The sequence below is a fragment of the Cyprinus carpio genome, chromosome A5, assembly GCF_018340385.1.
Source record: "Cyprinus carpio isolate SPL01 chromosome A5, ASM1834038v1, whole genome shotgun sequence".
NCBI classification, from domain to species: Eukaryota; Metazoa; Chordata; class Actinopteri; order Cypriniformes; family Cyprinidae; genus Cyprinus; species Cyprinus carpio.
In genome coordinates, this window is record NC_056576.1 from 13024060 (window position 1) to 13046573 (window position 22514).

General features: G+C 38.0%; 1 protein-coding gene across 1 annotated transcript in view; it reads right to left on the bottom strand.

The window, feature by feature from the left end:
- Window positions 1-866: 866 nt before the first annotated feature.
- The window catches only part of LOC109102816 (teneurin-1-like), a 137166-nt gene continuing 115518 nt past the window's right edge, over window positions 867-22514 (bottom strand). The window contains 9 exon segments of the mRNA XM_042753939.1: window positions 867-1727; window positions 2216-2358; window positions 3204-4424; window positions 5500-5890; window positions 6831-7121; window positions 11516-11775; window positions 11949-12121; window positions 17078-17588; window positions 18840-19206. Of these exon segments, the coding sequence (XP_042609873.1) occupies window positions 966-1727; window positions 2216-2358; window positions 3204-4424; window positions 5500-5890; window positions 6831-7121; window positions 11516-11775; window positions 11949-12121; window positions 17078-17588; window positions 18840-19206 (4119 nt within the window). The 3' untranslated portion in view covers window positions 867-965.

Sequence of the window (22514 nt, forward strand, 5' to 3'; positions counted from 1 at the left end):
TCCAAAATAAATAACTGCATATAACTAAGGCATGTGACGAATACTGAAGTTGCGTATGTACGATATGTCTAAGCCTGTTTCATGTGATCGTTTCTAGCAGACCAGGAAGGCACAATTTCCACACATAATATTTTTTTTGATTTCTACATTTGGAAAAAAATGAGTTTAACTGTACAGTTTTAGCAAAAAAAATAAATAAAATAAAATAAATTGTCTTCCACAGCAGCGGCGTAATTCTCTCAGCTTCGTCAACACTGATTAAGCAGAAACAACACAAGGTGGTGGTAAGCTCTTGCCAAGACTCCAAACACTGTGAATCCCTTGCAGCTCAGGGGTTAGGTTATGTTGCAGTTTTGATTCAGATACTTTTCAAGGACTCCAGAAAGCTGTTGTGATAAGTCAGTTCTTAGAGCTCAATTGAAATGTCAGGTTTCTGGAAGGTCATTCGAACTGCGAGGGCTCTGAAAGCAATGTTTAGCACAGAGCTCAATGAAATCACAAGGAAACCCCTTAGGTTTGCAAGATTTAATGCCACAACCAGTTTGACTTGAGATTCCCATAAAGTCGAATGATTACTGTACACGCTCAAGTGAGAGAATCAGCATGTGTTGAGATGAAGACTCCTTAATGTATGCCAAGAATAGTCACAGGTGAATCGTTCTCTGCGCCCTCAGATTGGCAAGCAAAGCTTGTTCTTTTGATAGAACGGTTAAGCCACTGTAAAACAAGAACGAATTTCAAAAAAATCTACCCAGTGAAACCGAAAACCAGGAATCCAAACTTGTTATTGTTGTATGAGTGAATGAAAAATTGAAAAATATAAAATAATTTGTTAATTTTTAAAGTTTTTAAGGTATTTGTCTTTTTGTTTGGTTGGGGTTCTAGAAAAAGCTGAAGAGATATGTGGTAGCTTGGAGTGTATAAAGGGGTGTGTAGGCATGTAGAGGTGTGCTGAGGTGCCGCTGTTACCTGCGACCAGTTTCCACATGTCTGATCAGGTGAATGTTGAAGGGGCTGTCTGCTAGCTCAGGGTGTTGTTCAACAGGTAGAGCGTAGAAACCATCATACCCTGAGACACGGCCCTCTGCAACAAGCTCATCCTTTTCTTTTTCAGTCCACGGCAAACTTCCACTCTCCCCCTCCAGGACCCTCTTCTGCTCCCATAGCCACGCCCCCTGCACAGCCCGTATTCGTGCTGCCTCTAGCACACGTGTGCGTTCTTCCTCTAGGGTTGCTCCATAACGAATGTTAAAGCTAAGCGCCCCCTGCTGGAGCACAATGTCAGCGAATCGCCGCATTTCCCCTCCAACCATAGCACTTATCTGGGACACTGAGACGTTTACGCCGTTCTCTAACACTCGGACTCCACCTCCGGCACCACCCCCAGCCACTCCCAGATCTGCCTCCAGTGGGCCCGCCTTGGTGAAATAGTGTGTGTCACGTCCCTCCATGGTGAAATGGAGGCCACGCAGGTATATAGCACCATTCAGTACAGCTGCCACACGGCGGCTATCCTCGCTCGCCACACCGATTATCTCAGTCGCCACTACTCCTTCACGGATGGCAAATTTTACACCTTTGCCAAAAATTGAAGAAAGGGCAGAAAAAATAGGTCTGCGGCCCTGATGACCTCCGATTTTCCCATTGGCTGGCGTCATGGGGAGGCGATCCAATGAAATTAAGTTTTTCAAGTGCTTCTGAAGGTCACACTGGATGCCAAGTACAATCTGAGGTGAGGGAAGATGTTGTGAAATAGTCACCACAAGTGTTGTTTGATGCACAAAATTAACTCCTAAAAGAAGTTTATCAACAAATGAACCAACGCAACTGAATTGAGTTGGAGATTTAAACTGGAGAAATATATGATTTGTGCACATTTCATTTAGGTTTTGTCAACTGGGTCATTCATTTAATTAAAAAGATTTGATTTATGAAGTGTTATTCATTCACAAATCTGACATTGCTAACACTTTCATGAATGCGTCAAGAAGATGTCTTTAACATGGTTTCAGAAAAGTTGGAACATAAAGCATAAGCATAATGTAGAATATAATACTTTGCTTTTTGGTCATATTGTAACCTTGACAGACCCAACTGTTTGACAAATGATGACAAATAATTTTTAAGAAAACTATTTCTATAAGACTACACTAAAAAGGAATTCAAAATAATTGTGTTGGCAATGAATACTGTGCTGTGGGATACCTCAACTCACCTTGCTGGTATCCCATGTTTGTGTGCGGATCTGTGTGGCCATCATCTCATATGTTTGCTCTGTGTTCTCCACCTTTGGTTTGGGGAACCCTGGAACCACATTATGAAGCTGGAATCCAAAGAGCTGCAGCCAGCTACTGATATCTGCACAGAAACAGATGCAAAACACTGTAAATGTTTGCTCTGTGTTATATGCCTTCATGTTATTGTGAAGGCGTTTAGGTTTAAAGTTATTTTATAGTGATAGCCTTACGGTTTAAAGTTCATTAATAGAACTTGCTGGTCATAGTAAAAGACTACATAGGGAACTATTCTGCTCATGTGAATACAATGTCAAAAAAAGAGAGCCACATAAAAGAACAGAACAAACAAAAAGGTTTGACAGCAACTAGTGCATATAATGTAGTGTGACTGTGACCAAAAACATTTAGCATGATTCCCCTGTATTCAGTGAGACTTTGTGGAACACATTTATATATTAAACAAATCTTTTTTTGTTTTGTTGCTCATTTTGCATTGAACCGGACACTAATAGTTTAACACTTAAAAACAGCAGGACCAGGACCAAAATGGAGTTGACCCTGAGGTTATGAAGATCTTGGTGTAATGCCAATGTAGCCTCGAGCAAGACACTTGACCCTAGTTAGCTTGAGGGAGACTGTCCCAGTAATTATTTTACAGCAAGCTGCTTTGGCTAATGAATCTCTGCTCTGCCATGTGCTATTTCTCTGCTGTTCTTTTCCCCTTAGGGGAATGTCACTGGCATAAAAGCCGAATCACAGTTCACAAAGCCAAACCAAAAGCTTGACATTTGTTTCACCTGACTGGCTGTCGCCCCCTACTTCTAATTTCAACCCAAATTAGAAGTGAATCTGAAAAGATTCCCTAAAGATTTAAATTCTGTTTTATGATAAAGATAACTTTTGCTTAAATACATTTAATGTGGATCCTTTAATGGTCACAAATAAACAAAAAAACTTCACTCTTACCAGTTGTGAACTTTGTTACATCCTGTAGTTCTCCCAGAGGATAGTTGTTCCTAAATGCATACAAATTAAATGGCTTGGGATTCACACTCAGCTCTGCCCACAATTCATGATTGGGCGTCGTCCATCTTCCAGCAACCACGTCATAGTCACGTCGACCGAGATGCACCAACCGTGTGAAAGAATCATAGAGGCCCCCCTGAAATCCAAAGGCGAGAGGAAAGGTGGGATTGGAATCTCTGTAAACGTCTCCGTAAGGTGTGTACCGAATTTCCTTCACCACGTGGCCCCGGCTACTGAAAACCGCAAGAGGAGTTCCGGCATTGTCACATGCTATGTAGAATTCCTCGCCGCTGCTTATCTCCATGGCGATGAGGTGTCCCTGAAGGTCGTAATAGAGGGAGGTGATCTCCGAACTACTGTGGTTGTATAGGTGCGTCACCCGTGTCGGTTCCATCAGATCAGCGTAGAAGAACTGCAGCTGTGCACCGTCACTATTACGGCTGGCCACTCTCCTCCCAAGCCCATCGTAACGGTACCACACCCTCTGTCCGCTGTCCCGGTCATAGGCGCCCAAAAGAAGTCCATTCGAACTGTAATCAAAGAGTAGGTTGCCTCGGAGACGCAAGAACCCATCCTCATCGGTGCGGTATTGGATCTCACCAAGGCGTGTGATCCGGTCGCGGAGATCATAGCGTAGTGGTGTCAAACGGGCACTGTTACCATGACTCAGTAAGTTGATGTTTCCGTTTAGGTCATAGCTGTAACGCCACTGTGGCCGGTCATTTATTGCAACCGTTTGCAACTGCCCATCTGCGTCATACTCGTACGCATATCGTGTGATGTTGCTGTCCACGCCAATGCGAATATCGCAATTTGTGACACGTCCCATGCTGTCGTACTGCAGTGTCATCCAGTAGGCTATGGATTTCAGAATCTCATACTGAACCTCGATCACTTGCCCTTCGGGGTTGAAGATTTTAGTGTGCTTCATTGCATGCGTGGTGATGACCTGGTTTAGGTCGTAGTTGATGACACTGAACTTCCCAAACTGCTCGATTCGTCCCGACACGTCCACGTAGCGGTAGAGGTCAATCGGAAGTGGTGTTTCGTTGATCATAGCTTGCATGCTGGTGACCCTGAAGTTGTTGTAGCTGTAGTCGAAGCGAGCGTTTACCAATCCTTCTTCACTGAAACGATATATTTGTCTACTCACCAGCGGACCTGAATCCAAGAAATAATGAGAAGTTAGCAGAGAGCAACACAGAGGTGAGGTAAAACATGAGTCAGCTATGCCACAGAGTGTGAGATAGGCTGAACTCCCCCACTGTCAGATGACTGATTGTGATTCAAAGCACTTTTAGATCAGCCAAGCAGGAGGTGAGTGCAACCGAAGTGACAAAAGGAAGATTAAACGTCACCCTCTGTTTACTGGTGCAAGAGTATAACCTGTTTACCTGTCCAACTGCTCACCCCTCTTACTTGTCTCTCTGTCTCATGGGATTATCACCTGTTTATTTGCGCAAATATGCCATGGTGCTACCTGTCTCTTTGCTAATTGATCTAAACATTTCACCTAGTTACTGGCTACAGCAAAACTTGATAAATGTGTAAAAAAATCGAATTGCCTGGTTTCCTGTCAATTAGGGCTGATTAGTATGACAGTATATTTAATGTGATGGTGAAATGTGCCAACCGGTAGAGATTTTGCTGTACCGTTTATACTGTGGTAGATATCTTTTATTAGTGCATGTAATTATTATTTATTTAATTCACTAGATTAACCAAAACTGGCATCACATTGTTATTAAAATTGAAACCACTTTTTTTTTTTTTTTTTTTTCACTTAGAGCAAAAATAATTATAGATTGATTTAGAATTGGAATTATAAGTAATCCAACTATTACAGAATCAACAATATTTTAAGAAATACATTTTTTGAGTAAAAATGTAATTCCAATAACTATATAATAATATCATTTTAATTAAAACTAAACACTTAGCCAGTTTGATTCACTAAAACAGAATCAACTCATTAAAGTCATTTGCTTGGGAAATATGTTATTAATTCACTAAAATTGTCCACTCAAAGGAGTCATTTGTTTGGTAACAAAAGAGACGTTGACATTGATTGACATTGGTTAAAAATTATTTGTCAGAAAATCAGAATAAAAAGCAGTTCTCGGTTTCCAACTCTGATAATAATATAAAACTTCTCACACTGTGATACAAGATTCTGTTCACACTGCCCACCCTGCTGTCAAAGTGTCTGTCAGATAACATTGTCAAAGTGTTGTACCTGTCTGTCTGTAGCGGATGGTGCAAACGAATCCTTCATGCATCAGGTGGATGGTTTTCACAGCACCTGTTGCCTCGTCGTAGGTGAAGGTAACAAGTGTTGAGTCATAGAGGATCTCAGCCAGCCGGGCAACTCGGCTGTATTTGTAGATCACATGCCTGCCTGTGCCCAGGTACAGGCTCTGGAGTAGGCGCCCATCGTGGGCATAGTCCTGCGTGAAGCTGGAAGTGGGTGAGTCGGGTGGGGTGTAGGTGTTTCTGTAGTAGCCCACAGATAGAGAAGTCTGCAGGCTGTGTCTCACCATGCTGGGGAGGGTGACTGACAGCAGACAGTCTGTCTGATCGTACTCAAACGTATAGCGGCGCTGACTGTGTAACAACAGCTGGACAGACTGAGAGAACAAGAACAAGAACCGTGAACTCATGAAAACATGTCATATTAAACCCCAAAATCAAAATAACACAAACAAGAAAAAAGAAGAAAACAACAAAATCAAATTTTGTTTTGCTTAAAAAAGTAAATTCTCATGACCATGAAGCATCAAGGCATTTTATTTTGTTATTCCTATTTTTTCTGTGCATAAAAAAAAAAAAAAACTTAAAATTAAAACCAATTAAATTAATTATGAATAAAAAAAATATATAAATACAAATTAAATGGTTCAATTTAATATTGATATATTTTGCCATTACAGTAAAGAGAATGAGATCTTTTCCACTATGGTAATGATAACACACCTCAGGACTGTACATCTGTAAATAACTCATCAAAATGTTCATCTGTAAAGACCATATATTGCACAATTCACAATTCTGTCTCTTGACAATTTCTTTTTCTCTATATTTTATTACTATATTGTTATTGTTATTTACAATTTATTGTCTGTTCTTTTTATTATTAGGGTTTTATTACCTTAAATGATATGTATGTCTGCACTATGTTTGTACTTTCTGTACTGGAAGCTCCTGACACCAAGACGAATTCCTTGTCTGTGTAAACACACTTGGCAATAAAGCTCTTTCTGATTCTGATCATTAGGGCATTTGTCATAAATATTAATATTAGAATAAAAATGAAAAAAAAAAAAGATAAAAAGCAAAAAAAAAAAAAAAAAAAAACATTATAATAATATTTCAAATGTAAAATATTAATGTTGAAACAATAAAATAAATAAAACAAAACAAAATCTCATAACCATAAGGCATCTTCAAAATGTTAATTTTTTAAATTAAAAAATAAATAAATAAAAATTGGCTAAATTAAAACTAAATATTTTTTTTTCTTTAGATTCACACAGGCATAGTTGCTCCTCTCACACATACAGTACACACCTTCTCCAGAAAAGTGTAGCTCCAGATCTTCCCATTGGCCCAGGTCCGTGTGATGATGCGTCCGTTATCGTAGTCTCTGCGCTCGGTCCAGTTGCCTCTCTGTATGCTGGTGACCAGACCTTCACTTGAGTATGTTACTCGCACTTGATTGTATTTACTGGGAGTCCAGAGCACAGGCCTTCCCTTGTCGTCGTACTGAACCCGCAGGGTAAACTTGCGATGGTCGTCATATATCTTCCCAACCCGACTCTCCTGACTATAATCTATAGACAACACATTCCTGTTGTGAGCCTAAGCGAGAGAAGGGGATGAGAAAGAAGGTAATACTTATGATCTTATTATATCACAGTACACAGAAACATGTGTGCAATAAAATTGGCAATAAAAGAAGCAAATTTCTTTCTCAGGGGCACAGAGGGAAACAGCATTGCAGTTACAGCCAACTTTATTCAGCAGATACATCAATGAATTGACAACGAGTGTGGAACAGTTTGAAGCTCCTGATTTCACTCTGTGATTCTGTGATCAAATTCCAGCTCTATGCAGATGAATCAGTTTGGCTGTCTCCCACTGAAAGGGGCTACCACAGAGTCTGGACCTTCAAGAAGATTTTGCTCCCATAAAAAGATAATGTCCTGTAGAGATGCCTGTTAGAATTTGGCAGAATATATTAGAATCAGTAATTGAGCTGGCTGCCATTTACGGCAGCGAGGTGTGGTGTCCACTAACAAATTAGAAGTTAGGCAAATGGGAAAAACATCCAACTGAGACCTTGCATGCAATATTCAATAAAAAAAATCTTAAAAGTAAATGGGAACACCGCAAATAACACATGCAGGGTGGAATTAGGCCAATAACATTAATTCAGTGATCCCCATATCATTATAAAACCCTGCAATGAAAAGAGGTGAGTAAAGAAAACAGACCCTTGCTGGGCTGGGTCCTGAGCTTTACAATTAATTGTACTAACATACACATGCCCTCTGCAACCAGAGTAATTTTCTGAGCCTAATTAGAATAAACCATTTTACAAACACAAGCAAAACATGGTTATATCACATTTGGAAACCCAAAGAAAGTAAAATACAATGCTGTCTAGCCCTAATAATACTTCACTGTGGCAGACTTTTTGTGCTGCCTCCCATCAAACTAGTATAGTCAGAACTTCCAACTTCTCGAAGTTGAACTTCCATCTTGGAAACAAGTTTTCAAATTTTAACTCTAATTTAAAACAATTAACTCTTTCCCCACCATTTACGAGTTATCTTGTCATTTAGAAGACAACGCTTCCCCGCCACTGATGAGTTTTTATGGCTTTTCGTGTTTTCATTGTAATACACTCGGGGGCGCTATTACATATTCTGAATGAGTGCAAAACCTCCCAAACAAAAACACACATGAATAGGATGGCGATCTCTTTCCTGTGGCTCAGTATTAGAGCATTGCGTTAGCAGTGCAAAAGGTTGTGGGTTCAATTCCCAGGGAATACACATACTGGTGAAAAAAATGTATAGCCTGAATGCACTGTAAGTCGCTTTGGAAAAAAACGTCTGGTAAATGTAAATGTAATGCGATCATCAGCAATAGACAGCATATAAATGAAAACTGCATAATGTTATGGAGTAAAATGACGATCCAGGAAGTGGTATATGGCTGTGCAAGCTTTGGAGGTGTGGATGGAAGGGATTTACCGGATTTTTGCTTTGATAATCGTACTGAATATTATCCAGATGCAGTTTTTGATAAAAATGTGATTTCCACACCTTTTTGCTCAAAATTATACATTTTTATTAAACCTACCTATATTCAAGTGTTGATAAAAAATAGAATGCTTTAAGCTAGAATAAAACTGACTTCTTTTGTTTAAAAGTAGAGGCTTTGATCTCTACTTTGGTGTATTGCATATTCAAATATTCATACAGCAAAATATACTGTAGGCCATCAAATTTTAGTGAAAATCATCAAAATCGCTGGTGGCTGGCAACTTTTTTTAAAAAAAGCTGGCGGGGAAAGAGTCAAATATACACCATCTTAGGAAAGTAAGAATTATATATAAAGATTTGTATTTGAAATATTTTTTTTCCCCTTAAATGTTCTATTCATCAAAGAGTCCAGTAAAATGTTTTATAAAATGTATATATAATAAAATTTTTATAAACATTTATGAACAAATTATAATAAGAAATGTTTCTTGAGCATCAAATCAGCATATTTAAATGTTTTCTGAAGGATCATATATTATAATTAATTGACACTGAAGACTGAATGTCTGCTGAAAATTCAACTTTGCCTTGACAGGAATAAATTATATTTAAAAATACACTGAACAAAATTATAAACGCAACACTTTTGTTTTTGCCCCCATTTTCATGAGCTGAACTCAAAGATCTAAGACCTTTTCTATGTACACAAAAGGCCTATTTCTCTCAAACATTGTTCACAAATCATGTCTAAATCGGCGTTAGGAGCAATTATCCTTTGCCGATATAATTCATCCACCTCACAGGTGTGGCATATCAAGATGCTGATTAGACAGCATGAGTATTGCACAGGTGTGCCTTAGGCTGGCCACAATAAAAGGCCACTCTAAAATGTGCAGTTTTATCACACAGCACAATGCCACAGATGTCACTGTACATGGCAGACAGCGTGTTTGGCGTCGTCTGGGTGAGTGGTTTGCTGATGTCAACTTTGTGGATCGAGTAGCCCATGGTGGCGGTGGTGTTATGGTATGGGCAGGCGTATGTTATGGACAACGAACACAGGTGCATTTTATTGATGGCATTTTGAATGCACAGAGATACCATGACGAGATCCTGAGGCCCAATGTTGTGCCATTCATCCACGACCATCACCTCATGTTGCAGCATGATAATGCTCAGCCCCATGTTGCAAGGATCTGTACATGATTCCTGGAAGCTGAAAACATACCAGTTGAAAGTGATGTGACATTTGTGCTCTGCATTTAACCAATCCAAAGTGCACACACACAGCAGTGAACACACACACATCGTGAACACACACCCGGAGCAGTGGGCCATTTTTGCTGCGGCACCCGGGGAGCAGTTGGGGGTTCGGTGCCTTGCTCAAGGGAACCTCAGTCGTGGTATTCCTGGCCCGAGACTCGAAGCCACAACCTTAGGGTTAGGAGTCAAACTCTCTATTCACTAGGCCACGAATTCCCCATCATGGGAATGACTTCCCCTAATCATGCTGTCTAATCCGCATCTTGATATGCCACACCTGTGAGGTGGATGAATTATCTTGGCAAAGGACAAGTGCTCACTAACACAAATTTAGACAGATTTGTGAACAATATTTGAGAGAAATAGGCCTTTTGTGTACATAGAAAAAGTCTTAGATCTTTGAGTTCAGCTCATGAAAAATGGGGGCAGAAAACAAAAGTGTTGCGTTTATAATTTTGTTCAGTGTATATTCAAACAGAAAACAGTTATTTTAAATCATACCAATATTTAACAGTATGTTTTTACCTTATTTTTGATGTAGCCTTGCATGATTTTCCTTCAAAATTATGTAAAAAATCTTGAGATAACTGTTATTGTACTTCCTATAAAGCACACTAATACTGAATCTGCAACCAAGAAGTGAAACTGAACAGAGAAAGAGCGAATATTGGAAAGAATGAAATAGAGAAGAGAAAGATGGAGTTTATTTGAAAGGGAAGTTGGAACATTGTGTGAAATGCAGGGTATAAGGCTGTGCAGTGCCTGTAGTATAGGGTGTATATAGAGTGTAGGTGTGTAATGTAGCCTATTTCTTCCATTTGGATTACACCTAAAGTCCCTTTAAGGAAAGTCAGTTAAACCTGTGGCCATCTTGGTAACATCCTGGGCAGCTATTAGTAGTCAGGAAAGTAGATAACTCTTATGTATACTTAAATGGGGAAAGACCAAAACACAAAACTGTTTTTCAAGCTTAAATTTCAATAACAAATCACCAACAAAATAAATATCCAGTGTTTGAAATCTGTCAGAGCTTTCCCCCTCCTTTTTAGAAAGAAAACATATATATAAAATCAAATAAATAAATCTTACTTTAATGTAGGGTATCAAATAAAATCATGCAATTAAAGCTTAAAACACAATTGTGTTAATTTAAGCTCAGTGTAGCACCATTATGAGAAATATGCAGTGTCAGAGGTAAGATTACAGTAGTACTCTTCATTTAGAACGACCCAGGTTCAATTCCAAAAAATTTAGTTATCTTTTTTAAATAAATTACGAAAAAAATGCAATTCTGTGGCAGTAGATGAATAACAGGTGTTGGGATCTAATTTGTTTTCATTTTAGTTAGCGATTTCACTGACTTGACCTCAGTGATGAATGCCGCATTTGCTGTGACAGCTTCACGTGAATCTAATCATGCGCTAGTGTTAACTTAACCTAAAAAACTTGACTGTTCAGCACAAAGGGGAACACAAAATAATCACTGCATTTTAAGTCTAAGAGCAATCCTAAATTAACAAAGATTTCTAATTTTACTATTTCATTCCGTAAACACCTCACAAAACAATGTGTGACACACTTGGGCATCTTAGGAAATTTCGGATGGAAAATCATATTGCACTCCTGCGAATTACATGCTATACACTGATCCCCCTACCCAGAAAACACATTATTGTTCTCAGTCTGCATTCATATGCTGCGTGTGTGTCTGTGTATTACCCTCAGTCTCCGTTCATATGCTGTGTAATTCCCTTTGGCCTGTTCGCGTCTCTGTCTCCACTCTATCAGGCTGTGAACTGGTTCCCCCGGCAACGTGATGTTGCACCTTCCGACTGTGGGATGGACAAGGCCTGCCGATGCCCCCAGCAACAGCCCAGATGACACCGTTGGTTCAGTACTGAGAGTAACGTCCATCCCGCTAGCATACGTCACCCACAGAGAGCCATCATCTCTAACGCCGTACACACCAACAGAGTGAGCTAGACAGAGAGAAACAGATTGAAAAGCACTACATTTATTACATGAGATAATGACAGAATTTCTATTTTTGTGTGAGCTGTCCCTTTAAATGTGGCTGATGCAGTTTGTTCAAATACTTCTTGTGGCACTATCATAAAAAACTTAGAAGATTCACACACATACACTCTCTCACCTTGTCGAAGTGTGTAGATGGTGTTATCCGCAGAGTGGTTTGTAATTATAATAAAGTTTTCTCTGTTTGAGGCAGTGGCTTCCACTCTGACAGCTTTCTCCATGTTTCCATGGAAACTGCTGACCTCTCCAGTCGGCAAGGTCATGTTGATGAGGTGTCCATCAGAGTTATATCTGCTCATAAACACACTTTCTGTTAGTTTGTGTGTGTGTGTGAGAGAGAGAGATTGAAAGATGTATGAAAGTTTAAATGAGTGAGTGTAAATGCAGGTGCATGTAAGGGAGTTTAAAGGGGTCATATCATGCTTTTTTATAATTTTATTTCCCCCAGACGACATTTGAAACGCTAGTCAAGGTTTCGTGTGTCATAATTTCATTTTTTCACGACAATTTTCCATTCTCTTCCTGACCCTTACAACAGCAGTAAACAGGCTGTTTTTTGCTACCGTGCCTTTAAGACCTCTGTGTAAACGCCCTCTTCGCATGTGAAATGAGAAACAAGGCTTTGCTTCACTTACTTGCGGCCTGGGTTTGCTTTTGGTTCCAATATAATTCATGCTGCTGAATTCTTCAATAACGGCCTCTTTGCAAAGACTGAATCACATTTTGACAGGATCATAAAACAATCCACTGAAATGTGCTGAACTGTGAAGGTGGAACTGAAATGATCAGGGACCTTGTTAAAAATAAACTTTAGTCACACTTTCCTGAAGTTACAATGTAAAGGATGTTTTTATTGTTAGTTATACACAAATTAGAACATCAGTATATATATATATTTTTCAATGTCTATTCTGTTTCATCCTCGTTATCTTATAGTGTGCAACAACAAAAAAACCTTGTGTAATTATTGTTCTAATGTTCTGATATAAGTATGTTTTTGTAGTTAAATTTTCTTTATTTTCTTTACCGTTAATGTTTATAAAATCATTTTTAAAAATGCAGAAAAAAGTGATCTTTTTGGACTGGGAGGAAATTACTGAAGTGTTTAAGTTACAAGTCACTTATTGGAAATAATCAAGGAAATTTTTAATTTTCATGATATGATCACCTCAAATGGAGATCTAAATAAAGTTTTGAGAGGTGCTTCATCTAATCATGTCAATAATAATGCAAAAGTACAAAAACAGTTGATTATCTCACTGCTGTGACAACTCTCCAGCATCCCACCAACCCTGAACTTCAACTCTTCCTCTACTCATTCATTACTAACTTCATTATTAAGTAGTCCAGGGGTTCTTAAGAGCTTTATTCAAGTCTCAAGCTGCAGTCCTGTCTTTGACAGCAAGCCAAATCTGTTTACCTTCATTATACGCAGGGATTAGTGAACTCATGAACACTGTGTTAAGCACACAGGACACAGATTTATCCGGCCGTACTTTCCTTTGATGAACTTTGTACTTTGTCTACATTTTAAAGAAAGTAAAGACTGAAATCACCTACAAACACAGCAGCTTAAACAGCTTATTAAATACACTAACTGCCTTGATGACAATTACAAAAAGGTTATAGGATAGAAAATATCATTAGCTCAGTATGAAAGTCAATGCAAAGTCCTCAAAATGACAGAAAGACAAATGTGTGGGTGTGAGATACATTATAAAGGTAAAAGTTAAAATCCACTGATGCACCAGAGAGGAACAGATGACTTGACATTTGAATCGTTGTGGGCAGATCATGTGATATAATGAGTGGGTGAAATACTTCTGACATGTTTCATTTCTCTTTCTCCATTTCTAGAGGTTTTTTTTTTTTTTTTTAGAAGTAAACAGCTCAAGCTTCTTCATCTTCTCTGCCCCTGATTTATTTATGTCTAATCAATGTCAATGCCAATTTATTTCATATACTTGTGTCTGGCCACCCACACTAATGTAAAAGAATAAAAGCTTTTCATTTGATGAAACTATTGAGCTTTCAAAGGCCTGCAGTTTAGATCAAGAGACATCAGTCGCCGTGTTCTTCTCTACTTCTCTACTTTTCTGAATTGAAAAGGGACTAAATGGATTGACTGTGCAGGCACAAGCACCTAATCCACATGGGTTATGTTACTGGATTCTCATTAAAACTCTACTTTAATCTTGTTCTAAAACTATATTTCTACAGTTTCTGAAGAAAATATGAGGGGAGCAGTTGCTATGCGGTTGCTAAGGTGTTCTGAGTAGTAGGAGCAACAGTGATAGTGATGCTTACCTTAGCGAGCACAACTAATATGGCTATGTGTCAAAACTTAATGAGCTGCTGGGCATCATACCATAGGTGCTTTTGAACGTTTGAATCGATCATTCAAATGCCTTTGTCTCATCTCACTAGTTGCCAGAAAACTTGCATCAAGACACTAATGTGTGCATATTGAACAGCCTCTCACTTTGCAAATCCAATCATCAGACACAAAAATCACTTTCCCTATTTCACTATTCCTCAATGGTGGAATGCTTCCAGTTCTTCGGCACCTTCAAGAATGTCTAAATTAGGGGTCTCAGATTCAAAAAGACTTGGGGAACACCAGCCAGGCTAAGGACCAGTTGAAAGTGTTTTTACAACCATATGTTTTTATATTAAGAGATTAATCTTTCCCTCATACCCAGCATAGCTTTGCATGTTTAGTTGACTAATGTCGACTGAGATTGTATTCTTGCATTTTCCTGTTTACAGATCAGTCAGTTACAATAGGTGGCCCATTAAAAGACCAAAAACATCTCAAGCTGGCTTTGACTGAATGCTATTAATGCACTAACTCTTTCTAAAAAACATAAGAATAATAATAACATAAGAAAGAATAATAAATAAATAAAAAATAAAGTATTCTCTCAGTGCCTCTCCCTTTTATCTCAATTGTAGCTTGGATATTTCTAAGCAATTTTGGAACTCTGAACTGCAGTACTTCTTATGGTACAATTACTGATGATTCATTTGTGTTGTATTCCTCATTTTGGATAGTAGCTAAACGAACAACTGCAAAGGGTAAAATGCCTTTAAAAATGAAAATTCCCCCCAAACAAAGTTTAGATAGGCAGCTAGGTTTTGAGACAGCCTATGTGATCTGAAGAATAATAATAATATAAAACACTTTTTATCTCAAGTCATTACTGCATTCATATCAGATCTAAGAATCTTTCCTGTACCAGAGGCGCTTGTTGACGAGTTTACAACACCTACTGTACGTTGGCGCATATTCTGCTTTGAGGTATGTTTCTGAAATATTCAGTACTTATTACTTCTGGATGGAGGGAACTGATCAAAGTCAACACACCATTTCCGCTAATTCCTTCGGTGTTGTGTGCAGAACAGAATGTTGCAACATAATTTAAATAAGCTTCCCCACTGTTGCTGAATAAGCTACAGGCTTACAGAATTACAAATGATAAACAAATAGATTAACAAAAATTCTAACACTCTACAATAAAATTCAATCAATCAACATTAGTTAATACATTTTGTTAACAGTATCATGAACTAACAAAAACAGTGTTTTCACTCCTTTTATTAATTTAGGTTGATGTTAATTTCAATATATACTAATACATTTTAACATTTCAGTTATATAATATAATATAATATAATATAATATAATATAATATAATATAATATAATATAATATAATATAATATAATATAATATTCTTTATTTTATTTGTTTCAATTTTATGTTTCGTTTCATTCTGCTGTTTTGTCTGTGTTTTAAAGTGCTTTGAGAAAGCAAGTTTTAAAGACTCTATACAAAATAAAATAATAATACATATTTAATATATTTAAATAAATTAAAAACACTGAATAAATGCTGTTAAAATTTGTTAGTTCATTCATTAACTAATGTTAACGAATAGCACTTGTAAATTGTTACCAACCCAAAAATACAGCTTTTTGTTATTATCATTTGCAATTGTTTTAGTAAAATTCTATTCATCATCATTAGTTTATGCAATATAGTTATTATTAACATAAACAACAGTTTTTTTACTGCATTTATTCTTCTAGTTTAATGTTTTTTTTTTTTTTTTACATACATCATACCAACCCAATATAACATAATACACTTGAATAAATTAGTAATAACCTGGATTAATAAATGCTGTTAAAATGAACACTTATTTTTAGCTCTTGATATCTAATGAATTAACTAATGTATAAAGGGTTACCACCCCCCCAAAAATAATGCTTTTTGCTACTATTGTTTACAGTTGTGCTTTTGGCTATTATTAGGCTTTACAGGACGCTAATTAAACAAAACTATGATTTTTGTGCTTCTCCCGAGAACCACAAGACATCAATGTAATATTTAAGTATGCACTAGCATGCACCAGCAGGGGGCAGTGTCTCACAACAGACCAAACAAAGAGAGCCAGGCATGTGATCTGCCTCAACACTACACCATGAGCTGCATGAGGACGTGTATATGTGTGTGTAAACACAGTGTGTGAAAGGTCACCGAGTTGATCAAACAAAAAGGAGAAAAAGAGAGAGAGGAAAAGAAGCCCCTGACATTTTCACACTAAATTAGAACTTGCTGCTCAGTCTCACAAATCCCTGAAAATGCCCATGCAAACAGTTTACACACACACACACACACACACACACACACACACACACACACACACACACACACACACACACACACACACACACATACAGGTACCCAGGCTCTTTCTTTCACTGTACAGAGTGAAATCAGAAGAGGATACAGAGTTCTTTTCTTTATTGGATAGATTAAGGCTGAGCGATTTTCATTGCAGGAGAAAAACATGCAGCTTGAGAAATCAAACTACTGCACTCTTTCAAACGATCTCAGGTAACACTGTAGATCAGACTGTATTAGATTATTTTCCTTTTGATAAATTCTGATAAAGAGTGATTAGATTAGACGCAGGTAAAGATTAATCTATGCTGGGAGGGAATATTGTTTTATATACAGTAGAAACTTGCTACTATTCCTGCTAATAAAATAGCTTTAGACTATCAGAGTGTGCAAGTGAGGCTGTGTGACACACGATATGACACGATAACAACAGGATATGACACACGAAAACGAAGACAGATCACGCTATCATGCACACCTAAAAATCAAGCAATGCATCGCACTTCCCTGATGAGCAAGAAATAGACAAAGGGAGAGTAAAAGAAGGGCATCACTTACTCGTAGACAGTAGTCCAGCCATTCTCATTGCTGATGGTGGCGAGCAGGCCCGTGTTGCCGTAGTAACTGAGCTGTGCGAGGTCGTGTGCGAGAGCCGAGATGCGCTTCAGCATTCCAGCATTGCTGATGGTCAGCCAGTAAACCTGGCCGCCTGGGGCTACGAGCCACAGGGGCACGCCATTAGCATCCCGCCGCAACTGCGCTATCGTGCCCTCCCTGTTTGCTATGCTGCTCAGGTGGCCCTCGGGGGTGTATGTAAAGTTAAGCAGGTAGTCCCCCGTCACCAGGCTGCGGGTGAACAGGTGAGTACCATTTGGACTGAACAGATAAAGCTCTTGGTCTGCAACCGAGGTGAGCTCGTACAGTCCCTCGGGAGTGAGCTGAGGATGGTTAGCCATGAGCCGGCGTATCCGCACGTTCCCGAGGTCAGCGATGTAGAGGGAGCCATTAGGAGAAACTGCCAGAGAAGAGGGAGACTTCAGCTTGGCATCACGAGCATAACCTCCGTCACCTAGGGACGAATTCATGGAGAGAATGAGAAAGAGAAGTGGAAAAAAAGGAAGTCTAGTTCATTAGGCATTCAGTGTTAGGTTTAACGATTAACCCTCAGAGACCCACTGCAGTAAAATCGCAACACTGGTCTACAGTAGTTAAATAATAAAGATTTTTCAGTAATTAAACCTGTGTATAACAGCAGCACAGACTCTTAAATGTGTCATAGCAACAAGTTTGGCAGGGAGATATTTACAAATTGAATCTCTCAGCATGCTAAAGTCACACAACATAGCTGCCCACTGACACACTGCTGACTGGTTTGGATCAGATGCAGCAAAAAAAAAAAAAAAAAAAGCAGTAGACCTGTAATTCGCTGTAGTATCTAGTCAATAATATATAAAAAAAATGTTTCTGACAGAAGTCTGTTATGCTCTTCCATTTAATTGATAAAAAAAATTTAAGACAGTTTTTCTTTTTGATTTTTTTTATAATTTATAATTAAATTGAAATATTAAATTTTTATGGTTTTAAAATATATTAAATTTTTATATATTTTTTGAAGAATCATGAAAAACATTATTTGTAACATTATCATTATAAATGTCTTTATCACTTTTGATCAATGCTTTCTAATGTTTAATATATAAATAAAAAATAACACTTTCCTTAAAAAAACAACAACAAAAAAAAACACAGTAGTTCTGAACAGTAGTGTATATTGTCTCAAAAGGGAAATATGTTTTGGACACGGGGTGCAGTACACATACACTAAACAAACAGTCTTTCATTCCGCTTTATATCAGTCACGTAAGCGTGTCGATGAACACAAACGAAGATAAAGATAACGATAAGCAGTCCACATATAGTAAATCCAAGCAAGAAAAGGCAGGAGACACACATAACATTGACAATACTCTGCAAACTCGAACTGAACAGACAGGAACTGAAATACACAGACCAAACTAGGATAATTAACAAGATACACCTGAACATAATGAAGAACTTAAATCAGAAACCATGATTTGCTGGGAAGGTTGCTCAAGAAAGCCAATTTGTATACTTTATTATAACAGTGTTGAAATTTTGCTACCTTTAAGTGTTGCACTTTTTCAAAACTCACCCAAGACAAAACATGCATTCAAAATTCCACATTTTTATAACCAGTGGCTTACTAAAAAAGGTTTAACATGGAAAAATAACACATCAATAATAGGAAATAACCCTCTCTTAGAGCCAAAGGAAAATCTTTGGTGTATGTTTATCTCACCTGAGAAACACTCGCAGTTGGGGTCAATCTTACAATCACACTCACTGGTTGCCCCCGCGATTATGACCATTTCTCCATTCGTGGACACCTCTTGGACACGGCTGTGCTTCCGGTCGTCAGTTTCTGCAATGTATAGAGCCCCCTGGTGGCTAACAGCGATAGCTTTCGCTCCCTCCAGCACAGAACGCACCGCTGTTTTCCCCAGAAGGACCGGTTCAATACTGGCCATGGGGCAATGGATGGGTCGTCCAGCAACCACACGCACCTGCTGGGACTCGCTCACCTGGAGCACAAGGTTATTATCAAGAACGTAGAGAGAGTTATCCAGCGGACTCACTGCCAGGTCTGTGGGCCACTCTAACCGCACCTGTGGATACACAAATGTATATTATTAACTGCTATGAATGTGACAAGTGTGATTTTCTTCATGACAGATTTCACAGCCACTCTCATCAGCTCGTGGCCTATTCAGATGTACTATCTCTAGCTGACATGAAGTACAGAGACTATTTTGACTAATATTATACCAATTTACATGAGCGGGACTGTTTTAAAGTATATATACAGAGAAGAGATGAAACAGAGAGGAATGTGAAAGTACCAAGCAAGTGTAGAAGAGGAATAACTCGATATCATAATGTGACTTGTATTGTGTAGACGTGGTTGGGATTTACAAAGTCTGAGAGTGAGCAGAAAAACATTCTCTGCAAACTGTTTCACACACTGGTCATCTGGAGGTGGAAACGCCAAAACTACTTTTTATCATTGGAGGTAGAAAAACCTCTTTTACCAACAAAAAAGAAGTATGCTACTCTATGAGAGCCAAAATATGCACCCTGCATCCACTGATCCATTTAACAACATTAGTTTTGCTGCTTTGAGTCTTTTGTTATGAACTCTAGTGATACATAATGTGAAGCTGCTTTTGCACAGACATATCTGTTATGAATATAAGCCAAAATATAATAAAAAATACATACATATTATACAATACAAATGTTATATATGTATACATATAGCATTATAAATTATATTATACATTACACAAAACATTATATGTGATATTACATATATAACACACACAAACACAGGGTATATTTTGTGACCAACCAAAATGAAAATACAAAGATCAAATAATCCAATGAGATGCAGTACCTTTCATTCGTAAAGTATTTAACTTAACGGATTATTAAAAAAGTATTAACACATGATTAGTTAATATATACCAGAGTAACTCGAATTTGAGGACACTGGGGACTTAACTTAACTGTCATTAAAATAACCATGTAGAATGCAATCTAATCAATTCAATTCAAGTTTATTTGTATAGCGCTTTTCATGATACAAATCGTTGCAAAGCAACTTTACAGAATATTAAGTTTCTACAATATTTAGAAGTAGCTTATCAGTTGTGACTTTCAGTTAATAATCAGACAGATGATGAACACTATTTACAGCAATTATTATATGTTGCAATCAAACTTTGTTAGTTCTGTATGTTGTTTCAGGGTTGGCATCATCTGAGGTCCTCTGAGGGGTTGGCATCATCTCTTCTCAGGTGTTAATCATAAAACGCAGGTGCAGGGAGCAGTAGCACTGTTCGAGTCTGGAGAAAAAATACCTGCTTGGCTTTCTACACCCATTATATAAACCATTTTCCTGTTAAATTTCCTGTAAAAATAACTACACTGTGATATATACCATTACCGTGATAATATTTTAGTCATACCACCCAGCCCTAATGTGCAGCCAGGTAAAAAACAAACAAACACATATCTTGGTTCTGTGTGTGTGTCCACAGCTGCCCAACAGCCGGACAGTATTGAGTGTGAAGTGTGTCATATCCCAGACATACTGGGAATTATGCAGATTTCAGTGCTTCTTTTACCCAGTGGCCTGCGGCACCTCATTTCCCCTTCTCTCTCTCTATCTCTCCTCACTGTCTGATTCTTATTCACACACAACTCACCCCACCGAATGAACTGTGAAGAAGTGCAGCGCGTGCGTGTGTGTGTGTAGATGGGAGTGAGAGGGAGCGAGAAAGAGAGCGAGAGAGAATGAAAGAGAAATCAAGGGACAGTCTGCCAAAAATTGATGCTATTCAGAAGCGGGTAGAATTGTGTCTGACTTTGAAGGGGACCGCTCTCTGCAGATTTAATGAGGACACACTGAGTTAAACTGCAGGGGGAGAAAGAGACAGAATGAGAGAGTAAAATAGATTTTTAAGAGCACTTTAAGAGAAAGACGTGGAATTACCTTGTTTGAGAAAAGCTTTACGATTTTTGTTTTCGAAATGGATAGAACAGAAAAGGCAGAAACCTCAAAGGAAGGAGAGACAAAGAGAGAGGGAGAGAGATAAAAGAAAAGTAAGGATGTTGCTGCAAGCTGTATAATGTAACTCGGTAGCACAAGAGAGACCTTCGGTATCAGCACTTTCTCACTCTTGAGGTGAACAGTGAAAACTGTGTGTGTGTGTGTGTGAATCCTGTGGAGCTGAAGGAAAAGGTTGAAAAAAAGAGAGGGAGAAGGAGAGAGAGAGGGTTGGTCAAGACTCTCACTGTGTGGGGTGTGTACTGTATGTAGGTTTCCTTCATCTTTCAGCTATTCAGCTTCTGTGTGCTGTTTTTCATTTAATTTATGTTAGCATTTGAGAAGACATACTGATTATTTTTCTGATGTCTGCATGCAGACAGAAAGTTAAAAGAGTGTGTGACTGCCTTTAAGAAGTTAAGTGGTTATTAAACTGACAGAAATATCTTATGCGCACACAAATGATGTGTAAATGTACAGGGCCGGGTAAAAATATTGATTTTCCAATGAATCTCGAACTTAATTTGAACAGTTATGATATTGATTCTCCAAAATTAACAATATCTACCTTTTTTAAGTTTCTGTTTCATTCGTTGTGTCCCAAAACATATCTGTATTGCATTCTGTTCAACTAACTCACAAAAATGCATATTTTGCGTTGTCGAATCTTTGGTGCCATGGCAAAAGAAATCATGTCTTACCTGACTTGTGGACATGAATTCTCAGTCTTTTTTAATGTGATGCAACAAAAACACTATGTAAATAACTGCAAGAAAGTGTTTTTCTATTGAGTGAACAGTGTAGCTGATTCACAACATATAGTGTGATCAGTATTAATCTGATAAAGAAATTAATCTTACGAACAAGTTTTTTTGGTCAGTCAAAAACATACTGTACACAAGTGTAGCCCTAATCACACACACAAAAGAATCTTATTGCAAAATATACCCAAATGTATTAAAATCTAGTCGACAGCTTGTGAATCAAAAGTGAATCGGGAAATCTGCATTGATGCCCATTTCTAAAAATGTATAGTCAACATGAAAAATTTACCCTATTTTTTTTTTTCCCTGGAGAAGTACAGTAGATATTTGAAATCTGCTATTTTGCTTCATACATCTACTACAAAATCATCTTGGGACCAGCAGATTAAAAGTAATTGCAAAAATATCTAAGAAAAATTAAGTTAGTTGAAGTTAGAAGGTCAAGTACTACTTGTTTGCGTAAGCCACTTGGCTTGATATTTTGTTTCTAATGCAATGACGTTCATACGTTTTATTTGGTTTATTTTAAATTCTTTTTGGAGCCACCATATGTAAATTTGTGTGTGTGTGTGTGTGTGTGTGTGTGTGTGTGTGTGTGTGT